Source organism: Chinchilla lanigera, unplaced genomic scaffold (assembly GCF_000276665.1).
Source record: "Chinchilla lanigera isolate Chin_1 unplaced genomic scaffold, ChiLan1.0 scaffold00045, whole genome shotgun sequence".
Lineage (NCBI taxonomy): Eukaryota > Metazoa > Chordata > Mammalia > Rodentia > Chinchillidae > Chinchilla > Chinchilla lanigera.
The window spans coordinates 3,721,475-3,743,041 of NW_004955446.1; the positions used below are offsets into that span (position 1 = coordinate 3,721,475).

General features: G+C 33.2%; 1 protein-coding gene across 2 annotated transcripts in view; it reads left to right on the forward strand.

The window, feature by feature from the left end:
- The window catches only part of Adamts6 (ADAM metallopeptidase with thrombospondin type 1 motif, 6), a 282,035-nt gene that overhangs the window by 100,680 nt on the left and 159,788 nt on the right, over window positions 1–21,567 (forward strand). For both annotated transcript variants that reach the window (XM_005392632.2, XM_013518467.1), the window contains exons 8-9: window positions 13,525–13,568; window positions 18,057–18,162. In XM_005392632.2, coding sequence (XP_005392689.1) covers window positions 13,525–13,568; window positions 18,057–18,162 — 150 coding nt within the window. The remainder of the gene's footprint in view (window positions 1–13,524; window positions 13,569–18,056; window positions 18,163–21,567) is intronic.

Below are 21,567 nucleotides of genomic sequence, written 5' to 3' on the forward strand. Positions count from 1 at the left end.
TGCTTATTAATGGGTTTAAGTATCAATAAAAAGAAATAATTATGTTAAAGTTTAATTATATTTTATTACAGATTTTTAATTATATATTAATACTAAATTTTAAAGCATTGTGATGCTTTTTTTTCAACAAACCCTTTTTATATGCATTTTTAAGTGGAGTCAGGGTTTTAAAATTAATTTTGAATAGTTTACCTAACTGTAAATAAAAATTCTATATCGATTTGTCTCAACCAACTACCAAAGTAATGCCTAATAGATTATTAATTTCTTGTGGCTGGATTTAAAAGACCTATATACTAATAATAGAAAAATCCTTTTCCTTATTGAGCAATACTTAACATGTATATTATGCTTTTCCTTTTTTTGATTTAAATAGCTTCTTTGGTTTTGAGGTTTTGGAGGAAGAAGACAAAATAAGCTGTACTTTATTTTAAGGCAAAGAGCTATTGTGGTCTACCATGTTCTGTAAAAGTAAAAAGATGCTGTAGTATAAAGTTAGAAAGAAAAAAAAGATTTAGATCTAGTAAAGTGTGTAAAGTTATTGGTATAAACCATGTGTTAGAAATAACATGAAATGGACAGATCAGTTTTATTGTTTATAAAGGATTTCCATTATATGGGGATGTCAAATACAATTTTTTTCTTACTACTGATTTTTTTTTTTTTTCAGTGCTTAGCATTGAATCCAGGGCCTTTTGCATGCCAGGCAAGCACTCTACCATTAAACTATACACCCAATCTTATTCTTTTTTAAAAATTTATTTTAAAAACAAAATACTTTATATATGTATACATTTATCAGCTAAAACACGGTGTTCTAATATATTATAGAGTGATTAACATGCCATCACCTTACTTTTTTGTGGTATGAACATATAGAATTACTCTCTTAGTAATTTTGAAATTATATTACATTATAAGTAGCTGTAGTCACCATGTTGGGCAATAGATCTCAAAAACTTACATCTCCTGTCAAACTTTTTACCCTTTGATCAACAGCTCCCTATTTTTCTTCCTCCTCCTTTCCTAGCTTCTAGTAATGATTGTTCAACTCTCTACTTCTGTGAGTGTGACTTCATCGATATGTTAATGTATATTTCCAATAACAATGTTCTAGGGCTTTCTGCATGCTCCCTTATTATATTTATTTGTGTTTAGGTGATACTCATTCTAACAAATGTATGGAGATATTTCATTTTGGCTTTAATGTGCATCTCCATGATGATTTGTGATGTTGAACATTTTTTTCATGTGCCTGTAGGCCATTTGTGTGTCTTTTGAGAAATGTCCATTCAGTTTCTTTGCTTATTAATCTAGTAATTTGTTTTCTTGCTGTTTAGGTTCTCATATGTTTTGGATATTAACCCTGTACCAGATGTATGGCTTGCAAATATTTCCTCCCAACCAGTAGGTTGTTTCATCACACTATTGTTTTCTTTGATGTACAGAGCTTTTTAGTTTGATACCATGCCTCTGTCTGTTTGGTCTGTTGCCTGACCCTTTGGGAATCATACCGAAAAAGCTATTGCCAAGAACAGTGCCATGGAGCATTTTCCTTGTATTTTCTTCAAGGAGTTTTAGTTTCATGTGCTGTTTTTAGGTCTTTCAGCCACTTTGAGTTGTTTTTTTGGGTATGGTGTATGTATGTTAAATATCACATTTCTTTTTTTTTGGCATGTAAATATCCCATTTTCCCAGCACCATTCTTTGAAGAGACTATTGTTTTCTTGTTTTATATTCTTAGCAGCTTTTTTGAAAGATTAGTTGACTATCTCAAGGTTGTTGTGACTTTTGGAGGTCTTTTGTAGTTCCATACAAATTTTAGAATTTTCTTCTTTTTCTGTGAAAAATGCAATTGGAAATTTGATAGGGATTATATTGAATCTGTAGCTTCCTTTGAGAAGGATGAACTTTTTTTTTTTTTTTTTGGTTTTTTCTCTGGTACCGGGAACCGAACTCACGACCTTGCGCTTGCCAGACAGGCGCTTTGCCACTGAGCTAAATCCCCAGCCCGAAGGATGAACATTTTGATAATATTCATTCTTAGCACTCATGTATCCATGATTTCCTTCCACTAGTTTGTATCTTCTTTAATTTCTCTCATCAATTTTTTTTTTTTTTTTTTTTTTTATTTTTTTTTTTTTTTTTTTTGGTATCAAGAATCAAACTCAGGACCTTATGCTTGTCAGGCAGGCACTGTGCTACTGAGCTATCTCCTCGGCTTTCATGAATGTTTTACAGTTTCCAGTTTACAGATCTTTCACCTTCTTAGCTAAACATATTCCTAAGTGTTTAAATTTCTTTTTGTGCTTTTAAATATAGGATTATTAATTTCTTTTTTGGACAATTCATTGTTGGTATATAGATGTGCTACTGATTTTTGTGTGCTGATTGTGTATTCTGCAGTTTTAAATCTATTCTAACAGATTTTTGTGTGAAGTCTTCAGGATATTTTATATATAAGATCTGTTGTCAGAGAGACAATTTTATTCCTTTCTTTTCAATTCAAATGCCTTTTCTTTATTTTTCTTGCCCTATTCTTCTGGCTGTGACTTCTAAACCTGTGTTAAATAGAAGTGGTACACATGGGCATCTTTGTCTTGTTCCTGATCTTAGGGGAAAAACCTTCAACTTTTCACCTTGAGTGTAATATTAGTTATGGGCATGTCATAAATGACTTTTATTGTGTTGATGTACATTTTTTCTATGCCTGTTTTGCTGAGACTTTTTACCATGAAAGGCTGTTGAAAACTGTCAAATGCTTTTCTGCATATGTTGAGATGAGCATGTTGTTTTGACCATCCTGTTAGTGTGATGCATCACTTTTGTTGATGTATATATTGAACCTGTCTTGGGTGATGGGATGAATCTTAGTTGATCATGACTGATGATCCATTTTAGTTTTGTTTTTTGAGACACGATCTTGCTATGTAGTAGTCCAGGCTAGCCTTGAATTTATGGCAATCCTCCTGGCTCAGCCTCCTTAGTACCAGGATTACAGGCATGTGCTACCATGTTGGGCTAATACTCTTAATATATTTCAATTTGCTAGGCTTTTGTTGAGGATTTTTATATTTCCAGTATCTTCATCAGTGAAATTGGCCTATAATTTTCTTTTACTGTAGGTTTCTTATCTGACTTTGATATCATAGTAATGCTGGCTTTATATAATGAGTTTGGAAGTATTTCTTCTTCCTGAAGCTTTGGGAAGAGTTTAAGAATCATCGGTATTGATTCTTTAGATATTTGATAGAATTCATAGGTAATACGATCAAGATCTGGGAAGGTCTTGTTTACTGATTTAACCTATTAATTGTTACTGGTTTAGATTTTCTTTATGATTCAGTCATGATAAATTTATATTTTCAAGAAGTTATATAGTTTTTTCTTTATTCAATTTGATGGCATATAATTGTTGACTGTAGTGTTTTATGATGTCCCATCGTATCAAGTATAGTGTGTTTAGTGGACACTGAACCATGTATATTTAAAAACTTGGTTTTTTTTTTAGCATGTGAGTTTAGTTTATATATACACACAATTAATCACTCTTGAAAATAATTTGGAGGCCAGGGATATAGCTCAGTGGCACAGCGCCTGCCTGGCGAGTGCAAGGTCCTGAGTTTGATTCCCAGTACCAAAAGAAATTAAAAATTAAAATCAAAATTAAAACTTAAAATGATCTGGATGTAGCCAGCATTCCAAGTGATTCTTGATTTAGAATGAGAAATACCACTAACAAGAACTAAGATGTACAAATTAGATACTGAGAACTTTTCTTCGTTGTACCTAAACCACATTTGTCAGGTAAATATAATTTGAAGACCATTTAATAGTATGAAATGAGAAATGTAAACCCTCTAATGATCAGAAATCCATAAATTCCTTGTAGTCACTCGTTTTGTTTTTGCTTCTTCTATGTTTTTCTTTTTTTTTCTCCTTCTTCTCCTCTTCCTGCTCCCTTTTTTCTTTTAGCAAGAGTATATTTTATTATATCCTTCAAAAACTGGTGACAGTGAAATGTTCAAATTTATAGTGGCTTTCATTACAATTAAATATCAGTGAAAACTTGGAAATTATTTAATTTTTCAACAAAAGGAATTTGTTGAAAGAATTTTTGTTATATCCATACACTGGAATATGATAAAGCCATTAAAATTATATGTGTATGTCATTAATAATACAGAAAGATCGTAACAGCCATTGTTGGATCCCTATCACTTGTTTGGTGAAACTCTGTACCATTTGTAATTTTTTTGTTTTTATTTTTTATTCCTTTAACGTTTGATCAATCTTGTAGTCTCACATCTGGTAATCTGACCAACTTCAATGAAAATAAAAATATGTAATATAAAAACCACTGTTAATCCCTATCATTTTGTTATGAAACCCTATATCATTCTTATTGTTTTTGCTTTGTTTTATTTTTGTCTACGTTGTTGGCATTTTGCCATTGTTCTTTTTTTAAAAATTCTCTTTCAAATAAAAAAAGATATCCAGAGTATATCCAGAGTATCCACCCAGTTATTTTATCCAGAGTATGTCGGTAACTAAACTTCAGCATGAAAATTATGTAATATCGAATTTTGTGGACATATAAAACATAATTTATTCATTGTGAATAAATATGATACCATCTTAGTAGTGGTAAAACATTCAAAGATAAAGTTATCTAATTAACCAGGAGAAGGAAAAAGCTTGGGAATGTAACAAGAAATGCCCAGAGGACGAATGTGGCGGTGTACTGAAATGAAGTGTCGATGACTGCAGAGTGGATAGCCTGTTTGGGCAGGCTTTCCTAGTGTAGGCATGAAAGTCTCCATCTAGTCAGCTAGATAAATGGTTAATAGTGGGCTGGGGAAAAATTTTACAAGGGCTAAAGTCACCCTTAGCTAACTATCTCTGCTTCCCAATAGAAACATCTTTCAAAAATGCATGAAAAATTTATATTATGAATTGGCTAGTGAGGGAGGTATTTTATAGGCAAAAATAAGTAGTCAACTAATAGTAAATCTTGAATTCATGTCATATGAGCAAAAGTATGAACACTTTTTGAAGTATGATAGGATTTAATAGCTAAAATTGCCTAATATTTACTAGGCAAATAAAGCTGACATACTTTTGAGAACTATTGTATGAAGTGATTTATGTTATCATAATAAACATATCTATTTATTAGATAGTATATGTATATACTAAAACTATATGTTTTAGGTATGCAAAGGTATCAGCAAATAACAAAAAAACTAAAACTCCTCCTTAGATTTTTATGACTTTCTTCAGGAGAGTATGGTAAGGGAAAAGTTAGAGTGACATTTTCGCTCCTACAGTTTCCTCAGTTTCTTCCAGTTTCAAATATTCAGAATGCCAACATGCCATATATTGAGCTAGCATGTCCTGAACCCCATTATCACTACACTGGCGAGAACTAACTGAAGCCACATGGTACATATGACATGTAGACTGGAAGTGTAGAACCCAGTGTTAAACAATGAATCTTGAAGCGAAGGTTCTGGTCACTTCCACTTTCAAAAAAATCACTGAAAGTACTTTTTTACAATGATTGTTTCCCTTACACAGAATGGAATGTAGTTTTAGAGAAAGGATTGATGAACTACCCAGTTATTTTATCATGGTAAGGTTGTGCTACATAATACAGAATTTATAACGGATCTTCCTCAGTGGTTAGTTTCTTCTGATAGTCATGGGTTGGCCAAAGGAATCAAAATATTAAGCATTGAAGCTATCCATAACAGGGATTTGGGTTCACCTCAGTAGGACCCTGGTTTGATCCCTGGTATCAAGGGGAGTACTTGGGGTTCTCTTGGAGAAAGAAGAAAGTATCCACAGCAGAAAAGTATGCCAGTGTTGCAGTCACAAGTGCAAAATTCTCTGATTTTGCTCTCTCTCAGTCTAACCTGATGATTTAGGGCAAAGGAATAAAAATATATGCATTCATGTACTCATCCAAAAGTAAAGCTCAAAATACCTCCCAAAGAAACAAAAAAATTAAAACTATCAGGGCCAGGGATATAGTTCCATTATAGAGCATACTCCTAGAATGTGGGAAGCCCTGGCTTCAATCCGTAGGAACTCGCCTCCCCCGCCCCACCCCCATAGACGTAGAACTTCGGTGTTTTTTTTATGCACCGAGCTTTACATAGATTCCCTGAGATTGTGTTTCTTAATTCTTTTCCATCTTTTTTAAAGCTTTTATTACTCTTTAGGAAATGAAAAAAAAAGTTCTACAGCGATAAGGTGATAGATAAGATGCTGTCTTTGTATCCAAATTAAGAATCTAGAGCACTTCATCTAATTATATTTCAGCTTTTCTCTCACTTTTTAGTATTCCATTGTACTTCTTAGCCTCGCTTGAAGTTTACACTTGGGGGATCTGACATCAGGTTAGTCAATATTTAGTAGTGACTGATTGGTATAAGCTCTCTGAGATTGGCAATGAGAACTCCTTTCCCTCAGTCTCTCTTTCCTTTAGTTCATACTGCAACAAGATAATTCCTAAGAGCACACCGGTTGTGTATCAGGGATAAAGCAAGAGTCCTTGCACTGCTGTTGTTATTGTTGTTATTATTATTATTTGTAATATTTGGCTCAGGTGTGGAGGAAATTAAGGCAATCCATAATAATGGCAGAGAAGAGCAGGTGGGGTAGACAATGTATGTGATGCACAAGGTAGTAAGGAGAAAGAAAGAAGGGGAGCAATGTGAAGTTTGTAAGAATTATCATGGCATGAAGATAAAAAAGATCTTTAGAAGTAAGATGAGAGGGCTGGGGATTTAGCTCAGCGGCAAAAGCACCTGCCTGGCAAGTGCAAGGTCGTGAGTTCGGTTCCCGGTACCGGAGAAAAACCAAAATAAATAAATAAATAAAAGTAAGATGAGAGAAGACTGATAGATATATTAAGGAATAAAAAAAGTTAGTTCTTTCTTGGTCAAATTTGAGAAACAATGGTTTAATTCTAGTACAACTTGAAGTAGATAATTTCTCAAGATTCCTTGCATTTACAGAAATATGGGACTGATAGCAAAGAGATCTTTGTAAGAAAGGAAAGAATCAGGAATTCATACATAAAAAGAAGGAAAATGGAAATAATAATGGGTAGAATAACAACCCAAGTGATTTATAGATTGAATGTAATCTCAATCAAAATATCAACAGCATTCCTCACAAACTAGGGAAAACAATCTGAAAATTCAGAACAGAAGAGACCCAGAACAGCAAAAACAATCTAGGGCAACATGAGCAAAGCAGGAGGCATTGCAATGCTGGATTTCAAGTTATATTACAGTGAGAAAAGCAGCATGGTTCTGGAAAACAAACAAACAAACAAACAAACAAACAAAAACCCAGACTGCGCATCGGTGGATGCAGAATAAAGGATGCAGAAACAGCCCAGGCACATTCGGTTACCTGACCTTGACAAAGGAGTCAAAAACTCACACTGGAGCAAAGATAACCTCTTCAACATATGGTGTTGGGAAAGCTGGCTATAAGAATGGAGAAGATTTAATCTGTACCCGTATCTATCATAATGTAGCAAAATAAAATCAAAAGATCAAAAGATCTAATAAAATAGAAACACATCTGCTGGAAAGTAAAAGAGGCAAAACTTTTAAGACATAGGCAAACTAAGCCCTTTTTAAACAGATCCTCAATTGCTTAAGAAATAGCTTCGGGAATCAACAAATGGGATTATATCAAACTAAAAAGCTTCTGCAGAGCAAAGAAAACAACAGAGTGAAGAGACAACCTACAGAAATGGGAAATTTACAGGGGCAGCTAATCTTGTGACAGTACACTAATATCTAGAATGCATACAGAGCTCAAAAAAAGAAGCCTCCCCAAAATAAATGAACCAATCAGAAAATGAGCAACCTAAATGAATAGACACTTCTCAGAAATACAAATAGCCACCACAGATACATGAAAAAATGTTCAATATCTTTGTCCATTAAAAAAATACAAATTAAAACAACACCGAGATCCCTTCTTACTCAAGAAAGAATGGCTGTGATCCAGAAATCAAATAATAGCAAATGTTCATAATGCTGTAGGGAAAAAAGGAACTCTTTTATATTGTTGTTGGGGCTGTAAATTGATACAACTGCTGTGAAAATCAGTGTGGAGATGCCTCAAAAAACTAAAACTAGAAATATCATTTCACCCAGCTCTTCCCTACTTCAGTATCTTTCTATAGAATTAAAGACATCATATTACAGTGATATATGCACACTCATGTTTTTAGCAGCACAACTCATAATAGCTAAATCTTGGAAGTAGCCTATATGTCCATCAATAGATGAGCAGATAAAGAAAATGTGGTATTTATCCATGATGGAGTACGACTATGCCATAAAGAAGGATAAACTTGAGTCATCTGTAGGAAAATAGACGCACCTTGGGACTATGATAGTAAGTGAAGCAAATGACATACAAGCTTAAATATGACATGGCTTCATGCTTATGAGAAACCTAAAAGAAAAGTACTTAAAGAGCAAAATAAAAGATAGATAATAGGAAACAGGCAGATAGATCTTTGGTAAGTAGAAAGGAAATCTAGGAATGGAAGAGGGGAAGGGAGGGGCATTTAAAAAAATTAGTACGTTATATACATGTACCAACTCATGATCATTGTGTGCAGCAAACATGTTATTAGTAAAAAGATAAAACCAAATAACCGACACAAAATTTAAAAGGTAAAATATGAAAGAATAATAACTTCATAAAGTGTAAAAATAATAGAACTAAAGAAATTTAATTTTGTAAAAAAATTCTCAAATATTACTTTTCATCTATGCGAGCATTTTGTTATGCAAAAGGAACACTACTGAGTGGGCATACATGATAAAATTATGGAAAATATCTGTATTCAATTCTACATGAAAGTGAAATTTACTATAATTGAGGAATTTGACCTTGAACAAATTTTTGGGTTTCTCATTTATAGTTCATACTCTAAATATGACTTTATTCTGTATTATGTAATTCATGGATAAGCTGGTGTAAGGTTTGTAATCCACAGCTGAAGTCTTTCTTTTGCTTACTTTCTATAATTCTATAGTATATATTTCAGGAAGACAGTTGTAAAGTAACATAAGGAACATTAATCTATTAGAACTAGGTATCATTATGGGTAATCCATATGTAAATTATTTTTCTTGTTACCCTATCATGTCTTCCTTCCATTAATCAGAAATTTTTATTGTTGCAAATTGACCTAACTGAATACGCTTAGGTAAATTCTTAGAGCATGGTGTGTGAAGGTTGTTGTCAGTCATAATGAAGGGAAGCTTTAGATTCAATTCCCATACACATATAAATACTTACTAAATAAAAATGAAGGCACAAAATAATTCATGCACCTTACTTTATAAACTTGATAACATTTCGAGTCTCTGTTATTTTGGTACTCTGACAGCACCGCGTGAAAAAATGCACTCAGTATATACATGAAACTAGTTTCAGGGATATAGTTTTTTTTAAACTTTCATATTTGTCATCAGGCACAATGATGCTCCCAACAAAGGAGATGTACAGGACAAATCATGTACATCAAATTATGCACTTTACATAAGTGTACACCCTGCAGTGCTTGCTGGATACTTGTGTGTTCATGCAAAGTGGGGCAGTGCCTCCGATATTTTGGCCAATGGATAGCTCTAGAACACCACTAAGTTTCTTCTTCAATAAAAAATACCTTTTTAACGTTCATCAGAAATTTATTGTTCTAATTATCAGAATTCTCTTCTGTTCATTAGAGACAGGCATATCTGTAGCATTCTTTGATTATGTTGGTTATACGGAAATGTACAAAATGCAATCATATTCTCCCTACTCTCGTTTCTCCCTTAAATATCTATCTGATTGCCAACTCAGTCTCTATATATAGTCACAGAAACTTCCTTGAAAAAAGTTTCCTACTATGCAAATTATTTTCTAAGTTGCTTTTGCTTACAGAAAAAGTATCTGATCTGGTAGTTAAGATAATAATAATATGTTCCATCTCAAACTCATTTTCTGATATTTCATCCTAAATATTCAATGTTTCAGTTTCTTGAATGTCTCATGGCTCCCCACATGTGGCATGCCCTTTCTAGACTGTTCTTTTGAATATTTTTTCTTCTGCCTGGAATCACTTTTCTTTTTTTATGTGACTAATTTTTTTTTAACTGGTACATGTCTGTGGTACAGTATGATTATATTCATCTTGGGTAGTTCATACATGTATGTGACATTTCTCATTTCCTATTTTAATCCCCTTTCTGTCCCCTCTGCCTTCCCCTTCCTGCACCTGTTGGTCCCCTTCTCCTGAATATATAGATATGTGTATATAAATACATTTTAATGCGTGTTTGTAGTACATGATCACATTCCTTGCAGGCACTTGATGAATGTACACTAAATCTTTACACCTATTTCAGATTGTATGCCCTACATGAGTCCATTTCCTAGACATGTAGAATCGCTCCTTCTATAAGCATTTTTTTAAAAAAATTGATGACAATAATTATCCTTATAATAGCTAGCAAATAGTGGCTATATCACTTAAATTTATTTCATTTAATCTTTCTATATTGTAGTTCAACGTATTATATCTTTTCCTAAATAGAGTACAACTAACTTACTCATCCATTTTTAGAGTCCTAGTATATAGTAGCATGCCTGGGCATACCAGTGCTTAGAAAATTTGGGTATGAAAGAATGAATGTAAACATGTTGCTCTTGTGTGCTTGGTATGAGAGATAACACAAGATCGTACTTGTTCCCTGAACACAGGATGGAGGAGGATGCTGTGTGAGTAGAACACAAATGCTGTGAAGGAGATACATGCTTTTTCCCATATATAATATTTTATAGAGAATTCTAAAAATATGTCCAAGGTGTGGGTAAATCTGAAGAAAATGTCCACTGAATTATCTTCCTCTTAAATGTTTTAGCTTGCATTGTTGGTTGATGTTTTTTTCCTTTATAACGTAATTTAGTGCAATGTTACAGAATGAAATAATATTCGTGATTGTGGTAAGGCTAACACAAAAAAGGACTGCTGTGTGGTGGAAATAAAATTTACTTGTCTGTGGTCTTTAATTTTTTGCTCCATTCATTTGTTAAGTGATTTTTTTGTAAGTATGGTTTATCACTTGGCACATTTAAAATTTACTGTATTATCTAAAATACTTTTATCATAAGTACTCACTGGGACCATAGTTTATAAAATATATAGTTTATATGTCTTAATGAATTTTGTCAAAACTTTGGAGCTGCATAGTTAGCTCATTCAATCATGTTCATCACATGAGCTAACTATCTAAATCACCCCTCATTGCCAAACTACTTAGTCTGGTCAGACTTACTGTCAGTAACAAGTCTGTCTTCATGTTTTGGATTAAATGAACTTTTTAACAGATTCTAATGAGAACCATAGCACTAATTCTAATTGTGAGATAGATATATAGGTTGACTTATAAATAGAAAGACTGGCAGAAAAATACAAAACCTTGCCAGGATGAAATAATCTTCCTTCCCTATAATTTTTCTTGTTATTCTTAAAGTATTAATTCCTAAAATCAGTTCTTCTATTACATTTTTGCTCTGTGTTGTGGAGACTTCTACACTTGGGGACAATGTATCATAACAAGATTTGGGATGGGTGAGACCTCCCTCTCCCTCTCCTTCTCTCTTTCCTTCTCCCTGCGTTTCTTCCCCTCTCCTTGTGTCCTTCTCCCTCTCCCTGTGGCCCTCTCCCTGTCTCTTGACCCTCTCCCTCTCTCTTGGCCCTCTCCCTGTGGCCCTCTCCCTCTCTCTTGACCCTCTCTCTCTCCCTGTGGCCCTCTCCCTCTCACTCTCCCTGTGTCTGTCTCCCTCTCCCTCTGTCCCTCTCCCTCTCCCTGGCTCCCTGGCTCCCTGGCTCCCTCTCCGTCTCTCATAGAAACAGGGAAATTGTGAAAGGGAAAAGGAAAACATGCATTGCAAGTACGTTCTCAGGCAGATAAATTTTAGGAAAGGACATATGGAATTCGATGATTTGAAGATAGATTCTACTTAAGCATCTATATCAACATTATCTGTGAAAATTCTTGTTTATATTTTGCTGGAATGAGTGTTGTCTATGCAATGTAATAAGCATAACACACTATGTTCACAAGATACATTGACTGATACCTGCAGTATCCTTTCTGATAGTTTTGTGAGTATACTAGTACTCTCTCAACACCTTACACCCAAGAGCATTTCAAACAGTGCCTTCCCATGGCTTACCAATTGCAAGAGACCTGATGAATATATGAATGGTCAGAGGAGAAAGTTGTACAAGAGAAAAAAAAAATCCTTTCCTCAAATCAAAAATAAACAGGATAAAGAGTTTGAAATTCTAAAACTAGGCAGAGGAAATTTCCAGGTATTTTAATGAGTTCAGTAACGCTGCTGACATGGCTGGTCATAATGTTTATTTCTTGAAATTACATTTTTGTTTCTTGTTGAATAAGAATGTAAGTAGGTACCTACCTCTCCTCCAGGAATATTGACTAACCATTATTTATGTACAGTAAAATAGAGCTTTTACAATTTTTTACTGTAGTATGTGAATCTTTACTCTTTTACCTGAGTATAGCCCCATAGTATGTGAATCTTTACTCATTTCTAGCATAAAACATACTTCAGTAAAAACTTTGTCTTCTAAATTTAGTTTGTATTCTTAATTTACAAACTCTGAATACTTTTGTTTTAAATATTAGTTTACAAAGATACCATTATAAATATGGTTCAAATAAACACAATTTTGACTTAGTAGTCTAAACATATTTCAAAATATGTGACATTAGCATATAGACTCAATAGCTTGTATTGTGCTATAATTCGGTATAGTAGTGGAATAAGTTTGATCAACATTAAAAGAGCTGTCTATTGAGCAACTCATTTATTTTTCTAATATCAGTTAACATATTTATTTCAACTATCCTCAATTTCTGGTATATACCTGGGAAATATATGCAATATGAATTTAATTCCCTGTTCTGTATTACATTGTGTTTTTTTAAAAAACAAGAACCCATGTTAGAGTTGAAGGAATTCCAAATAGTGCTTGTAGTTCGGCAGTATAAAATATAGTTTTAGGCTACAATAAGATAATACTCCAGAAGGCTCCACAGAGATTGAAATTAAAAGTCTCCCGTTTGCTAAGTATAGAAACAGTAGCAATCTGTAGACATGCCATTCTAGCTTCAACACAGTATGGAAGATGGTTTTATGGAACTTCTGTTTGCAAAACCCACTTTAACCTTTCTTTCTTACTGGCAGGTGTCCTACTGGCTTGCAGCCAGAGGCTGAGAGTGTAGGGCAGCTTTCCACATCCCCCAGAGTGCTGCAAATGCTGATACTCCAGCTGGCTGCTCATAACTGCATCGATTGTGGTCAGATATCAGAGCTCCAGAAGATGTGATTGACTATACAAAAATTATTTTACAAATTTGATCAGATTATAAATTTCATCTCTCTTTTTTTCCTCCATAGATATGATATCTGCACTTATAAAAATAAGCCCTGTGGAACACTGGGTAAGTGTTTTTGAATAAAGGGAGGCTAGTTCAGATTGCCTTTTTGGACCATTGATTTTACTCTTTATTATGAATTTGATCACTTCCTTTTGGTCTGCCTAAAATTATCCCTAAGACTTGTGAAACTAAACTTGACCTTTGTGGATATGACATGCACGAGAGAATAAATATTTACTTCTATAAAAAATTATAGAAGTAATTATATTTACTTCTATAAAAAATTAGCCCTTTTTCCCTTGGCAGAGCGAAGGATGTTTAAAAAGAACTTAGATAATTCAGAATGATCAAGTAATAATTATAAATTAAAATTACTACTCATATGAATATGATCTATTTCTGTAATGTATTATCTAAAACTACCAAGGAGTTTGAGGGCAAATGATAACAGCAACATCTTGAAATTTTAGTCTTGGAAAAGAAAGGGAAAAGTAGGAATAAAATGAAAGGCATGAAGAACAGTACTTCTTTTAGCATAATTCTGTGGGAAGACTATAGCCCCATACATTAAGATATTATTGGATAATGATTATTCAATAGGTCACTCATGTATAGCTCTGTTTATTTTCTTTAGAAGCCACTTTGAAGATACCAAAGTATAGTACAACAACTATTGATAATGTCCTACCTCTTTTGTCTGTAACTCACTATTATTTGTCTATTTGTTTTCCTGAGAAACTATCTTGTAGATAACAATACGTAAAACAATAACCATTGATAATATCCTACCACTTTGTCTGTAATTTGGTAAGCCCCCACTATTATTATGTTATCCTTCTTTTACTCTTTAAAATAAAAAAAAAGGTATTATTGGAAATATTTAGTACCCAAACAAAAAAATAAAAAGCAATTCTGTGAAACAGTGTAGCCAGAGGTGGTAAGAGAAGACAGGTATTTTGTGTTATCTAAATACCATTTGCCGTTTGAAAAGCATTTGGAGTACTCTAGAATTTTAAAAATCACATTTTGTTTAGGAGCACGGTTTCATATTGGTTGAAAGTTAACTGCAAATATAAATGGTGGGTTGGGTGCTAATTTCTAGTAATCTAAATAACTAGTGTCATTTCAAGGAGCAGGAACTTTTTTTCTTGTGATAACTTTTTAAGAGACTTTTACACACTTGGAAGTTGAAGAGTTAAAGATTGGTTCTCTGATTTCTCTATTACAAGTCTTGGTGTTCTTACCTATATAGGAATAGCTGTGAAATTAATTCCTATGCACACCCTCCGCATTTTAGAAAACTACAATTCTAGGAGTTTTGTAAAACATCTATTCAGATGTTGGAATTTCTCTTGAACATTTTACATGCTTTTCCAGGCTTTTGCTACACTGCTTTCCTCAAGATTTACAGCTAAAGAAGAAATCTCAATTAGCCAGTGCTGAATATTCATGGTGGAGAAGTTTGCTCATTAAGATATATAACACAGAAAGAACTCTCTTTGTTGAGAGAATTCACATCAAAAAGATTTTCTTTGTAGTGTTTAGGTTACCAAGACCAATGAATGTAACCCAGAACTAGAAACTAACTGGCTTTGACAGTTTCAATACATTGCCTTTTACACTTTATTTAAATTCTTTGTTCCTCAATTTTCTTATCTATGAAGCAGGAGTAATATCTGCCCTTTTGTTCCATGAATATTGTTTAAATCATTTTAGAGGCAATAAACACTAATCCTCAAAGCAAGTACACACATGAGGGAGAATTTGTCTTTTTCTAGTATATCTATTTTGAGGAAATAAGTGCATATGTATGTATCTCTCTATATAGAATATGTTATATATAGACCATCTTGCTCTTTGAAGGTATTTACACTGAGAAATGTTTTCATTGTGATGTTAGTAATTCTACTCCATAGTATTTTTGTTGTCAGTACTGCCAAAGATTTGAGGCATTTTCCTATTCTATTTCTTTTGTTTCTCTTTTCCAAAATAATGTGTTTCAACTTGATAATTTATTAATCTGTAGAATTAATACATTAATAGTTAGGTACATGTCAGTGCATTTTCAAGCTCAATATAGATTATTTTCAAATTATAAACCATTATATATTATTTTTTGTACTATCTCTTGTAGTGAAAACTGAATGAACTGCATATATACATGTGTTGACCTTCATCTGTGGAAAATATATTATCAGTACAGAATCAAACAGGTTATTATTTTTAATAATTTAATTTTAATTAAATTTAATTTTATTACTTTGCTAGTACTTTTCTATTAGTTTTTATGCTGATTTTGCAAATTCTCTTGCTTATTCACTCTGATGACCAATTGTAATATAATAAGTAGGTTTAAGGGTGCAAACTGTGGCCATCAAACTGAGGAAATCTGAATGACCTAAATGGTAATCAAACCCCTATTAACACAGTCACACATAAGCACTTTGACAGCTTCAATTTAATAGGGAACTAGAAAATGGTGGGAGCGTGTGAAAATAGTGTTTAAAATACTCTCCTTTTGGCTAAGATTTACCTTTATGTTTCAACAAGTAGTTTTTCCAAATATATTCTTTCAGTAGTTATTTTTTTAGCAGAGTTAACAATTTTAAACCGGATATCAGAAGTAAATCTGTGCTTGTAAATACACCCGGGGGAGTCATTGAAAATTCTCAATTGAAAATACAGCAACATGGCACATACCAAAAAACCCAAAGAATAAACAAAAACAAAAACAAGAAACAAAACCCACATCAGAATAACAAAATAAAAAAACTAACTCGTGGAAAAATATATTTTAGAAATGTTAACAAGAATTCATTTAAAAAAAAAAAAAACTACACTGGCTCAAATCACAAATAGCTATCACTGTGACTTTGTTTTTCCTATGTGGTAGGGTACATTGAATCCAGTAATTTAAGACAGGTAATGTCCTACAACTTTTTGGGATACTCTGTGTGTGTGTGTGTGTGTGTGTGTAGCTTGGAAGTAACATTCATTGAATGTTTTTGATTAACCAAAAATTAATTCATTTTGCTCCAATTGGTCCTTCTATTTACATCTTCTTCTTTGGGTTCCAAATCCTCTGAGTGGATGGAATGGCAGCATCAAAGTGTCATCAGTCTTTCTAACCACTCTGAGGCATAGGTCATTTCTCTCCCTAATTCCTACTTACTCCATATGAAATAGTGCAAATGCGGTGAGCTCTTTTTACTTCTTTTTAGAAGGACCTAAGATTTTAACATTTGTTTTAAATAAATGTGTGCCCGTGGAAACCCTATCCTATGGCTTTCCCTCATATAAGATAGTAGGGAAGCAAATTATTAGCGCACCTGCACAAATCTCAACTCTGTTCCAGTGTAGCTATTATTTTAATATGTAAGTGAGAAAATACAGAGAAACAATTTCTGGAGCTTTTTTGATAGTAAAAACTATGATTTGAGTATTGTTCACCATTTCCAGTTAGTATAACTGGGAAATTGTACCCAGCACAGAATTTTGCTTATTACACTTATAAATTTTCACAGAATTAAGTTAAAATAACTTTTAGTAAGAAGGTAATTGTTAAGGTTTGAGTGATAATAGTAGACTACTAGCATATAAAATATTTTTCCTTTTTTCTTCAAACTTCCAAATAACTTCATTTCTGTGCATGATAAATATGTTTCGGCTTTTATTTCTGTGTAAGAGATGGATTTTTTCTTCACAAAAATCCTTTTTTTGTAGGCATTGTTTTAAATTTCTATACTAATTCACAGAGCAAGATATTCATTTGGAATTAAATATCAAAGATTTGCATACTAAAATCCCCAAGAGAAGAGTATGTCTAGCAATATAACGTTTCACTAGAATCAGCAAATTAACATCATAGTTTTTGCTTTATTAGAGTAAAACTCTAATGCGTTGAATGAGGATGGGCACTGGAAGAACAGCGCTGAATGTGTGTATAACTTCCTGTCCATGAAAGTAGTAAAAAAAAAATTGTTGCATCACTATCAGAATTAATTCAAGATTAAAAAAGTGCAAAACCTCCCATCTTTTATGGTTCTCCTTTTTCTTTTTGAATCATTCATTTTGTTTTTATAAAAATGTCATTTTAAAAAACCATTTGGGATTCCCCCTTTTTGATAACTAAAAAGTTGCTTGTATATTTTTATGAACCCACTAAATTTAAACAGATCTCTTTAGAAAAATAATGTGGATGTATTTTGCTTTCTACAGCCTGAAGAATGTTAAAATAGAAATGCTGTCTTGAATTCCCTCTTCTGGCTCAAGTTACTAGGTGGTCCCAAGTTACCAGAAGTAAAATTTATAAATCTAACCCCTAGTCTAGACATTTTCCAGCACTGACTGCAGTTCAAAAAATATTAATGTCTAGCCGGCAAAGTGAAATTCCCCCCAGTGATTTTACAAATGACTAGAAAGTTAACCTTTTGCCAACTGTTCCTTCTGTGCATGGAGGTTATTAAAAAGAATCCAGGCACTTATAAGTATGGGCTTTTTAAGACTGAAACACCTTGGCTTGACCCTTTGTGTCTCTTTCTGTTTATTCAGGCTTGGCCTCTGTGGCTGGAATGTGTGAACCTGAAAGGAGCTGTAGCATTAATGAAGACATTGGCCTGGGTTCAGCTTTTACCATTGCACATGAGATTGGTCACAAGTGAGTGAGTTTAAGAAAAATAAAAATAAATTTTAGAGCTCTAGTCTTTTGAGTAATTCATAACTACCGTGTAGAAAGCCTGTGCTCAATTATGTTTTACAGCTTTTTTGCCTGATTTCAAAAGAGAATGTTATCATTTCGGGTATCGGGATAAATCATTTTAAGAGCTAGAGACTTGTTAAATAACCTTTGTGATTCAATGATTTGTATCTTCAGAGGTGAATGTACCATACTTAAATATTTATATACATTTGAACAGCTTTAATTTTAGCTGTCTGCTCAATACCCTGTTCCTCATTGAGTCCAGTTGTCTAAATGATCTTCTTTTTCCTCAAGTGACAATACATAAGTGTTTTAAATAGTTGATACCACTAACATAAAATATGCTTTTAGTTTTTGCTTTTCATATGGTTATGGGCATACCTTTTCTAGGTATGAAGTTTGTGCAACTATTGCTGCGTAATGTGTGTTTTCAGGTGCACTTGCAAGTCAAACTGTTACAAATGTAATGAGACAGCATCCTCACTTCTTTTTTTTTTTTACTTTTTTGTCGTTTTGAGACAGGGTCTCGCTATACTGTTCAAGCTGGCCTTGAGCTCACTTTATCGCCCAGGCTGGTCTCGAACTCACAACTATCCTCCTGCCTCAGCTTCCCAAGTGATGGGATTGCAGGTGTGCACCACCATGCCCAGGTTCCTCACTTCTTTTAGAAGGACCTAAATTTTTAATACTTGTTTTAAATAAATGCGTGCCAGTAGAAAAACTGTCCTATGGCTTGTGCCCATCCCTAAATAACAAAACAAAAACAAAGAAAACTCGGTCTGTTAAACAACAGGCAATAATAAATATGAAAGCCTATTATTGTGGAGGGAGAGATATTTGACTGTATTTTCCTTTATTTCAAACACGTGTGTTCCTAAGATTGAATGATGACTTGCCTTTAGCCAGTTTTTTAATGGGATTCTAATGCTCTTACAGGTAAAGACTGAACAAAGAGCCTCCAATTCACCAACAGATTAGGTTGTTTTTTTTTTAAAGCAGGAAAGCCCTTTTCCTTTAAAATGGAAATTATTAACATTTACCAAATGGTTAGTTATATCTGCTAATAGGAGAATGAAAATAACTTTGAAAGGATAGTCAAGCATTTTTAGCTAAAACAGAAGCCTGTATGTAAGAACTCCTGACATTCGTATGATTTGTTTTATAATATGCTTTTTGGGGGGTGGTAAGATGGATGGGAAAGAAAAATCAAAAATGAATTTTTATTATATACTTGCTTCAGACGTAATTCTCAAGATAAATCTGCAGGTCAGTTTTTAAAATCCAGAGTAAAATTATGTTTGTTTCCTGTATTATTTTAAAAATTTAAACAGATTTATATTAGGTGTAAGTTCAAGTAACCAGAAAGTTTCAAACCTGACTTGATTTAGATGCAGAAAAAGTCACTAGTATATTTGTAATGAAGTTTTCGTCTATTGATATTCTCTTTTCCATTGCAATAAGCAGCAGGGGAACAAAAGTGGGGGACAAGGCAGTTTATCTTCAGTTCACTAAAAAAATCTGGCTCATTAATGACTTTCATAATCTCATGCAACCAAACTAAATCTGATAGGTGCTGTTAGAGTTATTTATATTGAAAGGTTCGAACAAACATCATACAGTGGGTGACTAACGTGTATGAAAGCACTACTATCTCTTGCAGTCAGAAGTTAATCTCCAATCTCATTCTTTTTGTACTTAAGTAGTTCAGGAGGGGGTTTCTCTTTACATCATTTACGAAGACTCTAATGGGGCTATCTCCTGGGTTTCCTAGATCTTCCTTCCTTCCTTCCTTCCTTCCTTCCTTCCTTCCTTCCTTCCTTCCTTCTTTCCTTCCTTCCTTCCTTCTTTCCTTCCTTACTTCCTTCCTTCTTTCTGTCCTCCTCCTTCTTCCTCTTCCCTTTCTCCTTCTCCCTCCCTCCCCTTTACTCCCTTTCCCCATCCCTTCCCAGTCTCCTTCTCCTTTTTCTTTTTTCTTTTTTCTTGTGGCTATATCCTGTGAAGTCTTCCTAAGATGCACGGTTTAAATTTACATGGAAGAATTGTGAAGTAGACTATATCGCTCAAGTTTTATTTTCTTTAACTTTTCACAGTTAATTCTTGTTTGAAAGTGTGTTAAAAAATAAAGTGGGGAGAATTTCACAAAATTCTTTAGCGTGTGAGTTGTAACATTTCCAACCAAAAATGTAATTTTACAATGGGAAAAAAAAGCTTTTTTTTTTTTTTTTCCAAAATTGATTAAATGTTGCTCTCTTCTTTTCCCTTTTTCAGCAGTGAGGCGGAGTGTATAGCATTCTCTCTTTTTCAACACACCAATTTATTATTTTGTCAGTGAGGGAAAGTTTATTTTATGGATAAGGGTGCTTATCTTTCAGGAACTCAGCTTGTCAACTCTGGCACACCTCATGTCGTCATTAAAATACAGTGATAGCGCCTCTTCCTAGAACAAAGTACTAGCCATAGCTAGTATATCAAATATATTTTCTATGTCAAGAGTAATAAATGTTTTGTGATTTTTATCTTAGTAGAATAGATATAAAATGATGTGATGATATTGTAGATTCATTATAGTGAAAAATATATGATCCTGAATTAGTAGAGCCCTTACTGACTCACTAGACTGTGAATGTTTGACACCTTTTCAAAAATTGTGTAGAATATGTTTTAGTATCTATCCAGTACATATTTGTGTAGTGATACAGTTTACATTTTAAATAAGTATGGGATAGTTTTTTCCTCTGGCCAAGCCTTAGTTTTGTTTCTTTCCATCCTTTTGTTTAAAAAAAAACCCCGGCAATTTGTTTTCTTGTCAAATGAAAAATAGATATTTATGCTCATTTAAAAGACATACCTAGCTTTATGTAGGCTATAAGGAAAGACATTGAAAGAAACCTTGTAGGAAAGAATGCTGTTTGAAAGAATTTTGAAATTAGTTGTGTCATTGCCGTGGGTTTCAGTAGTTGAGAAAATTACATGAAAGAGGCCAGACCACTAGTATATTGAGAAATCTATCTAATGTATTGAACTGTACCAAAACAATATTATAAAGAGGTTCCAAATTATTCGTATTTCTGGGAGTACCTTTTCAAGTATGTGGGACTGAAGTGATAGGATTTTGAAGATTTATTTTTGAGAGAAAAGAAGAGGGAAAGCAAAAATAACTTTATTTTGAATTTTATAATCGTAATTTTTATATGGCAGTTCATTGTGCTACTCTCTCTACTTTTGTGTATTTATGATTTTTTTTCACAAAAAAGAGTAAGCCCTAAGATAATAAATTGTAAACATGTGAATTAACTCATTTGATTGAGTGAACTTCAACTCTGATTTTAGAGAATTTGTTACAATAATAAAAGTTGTATTGAA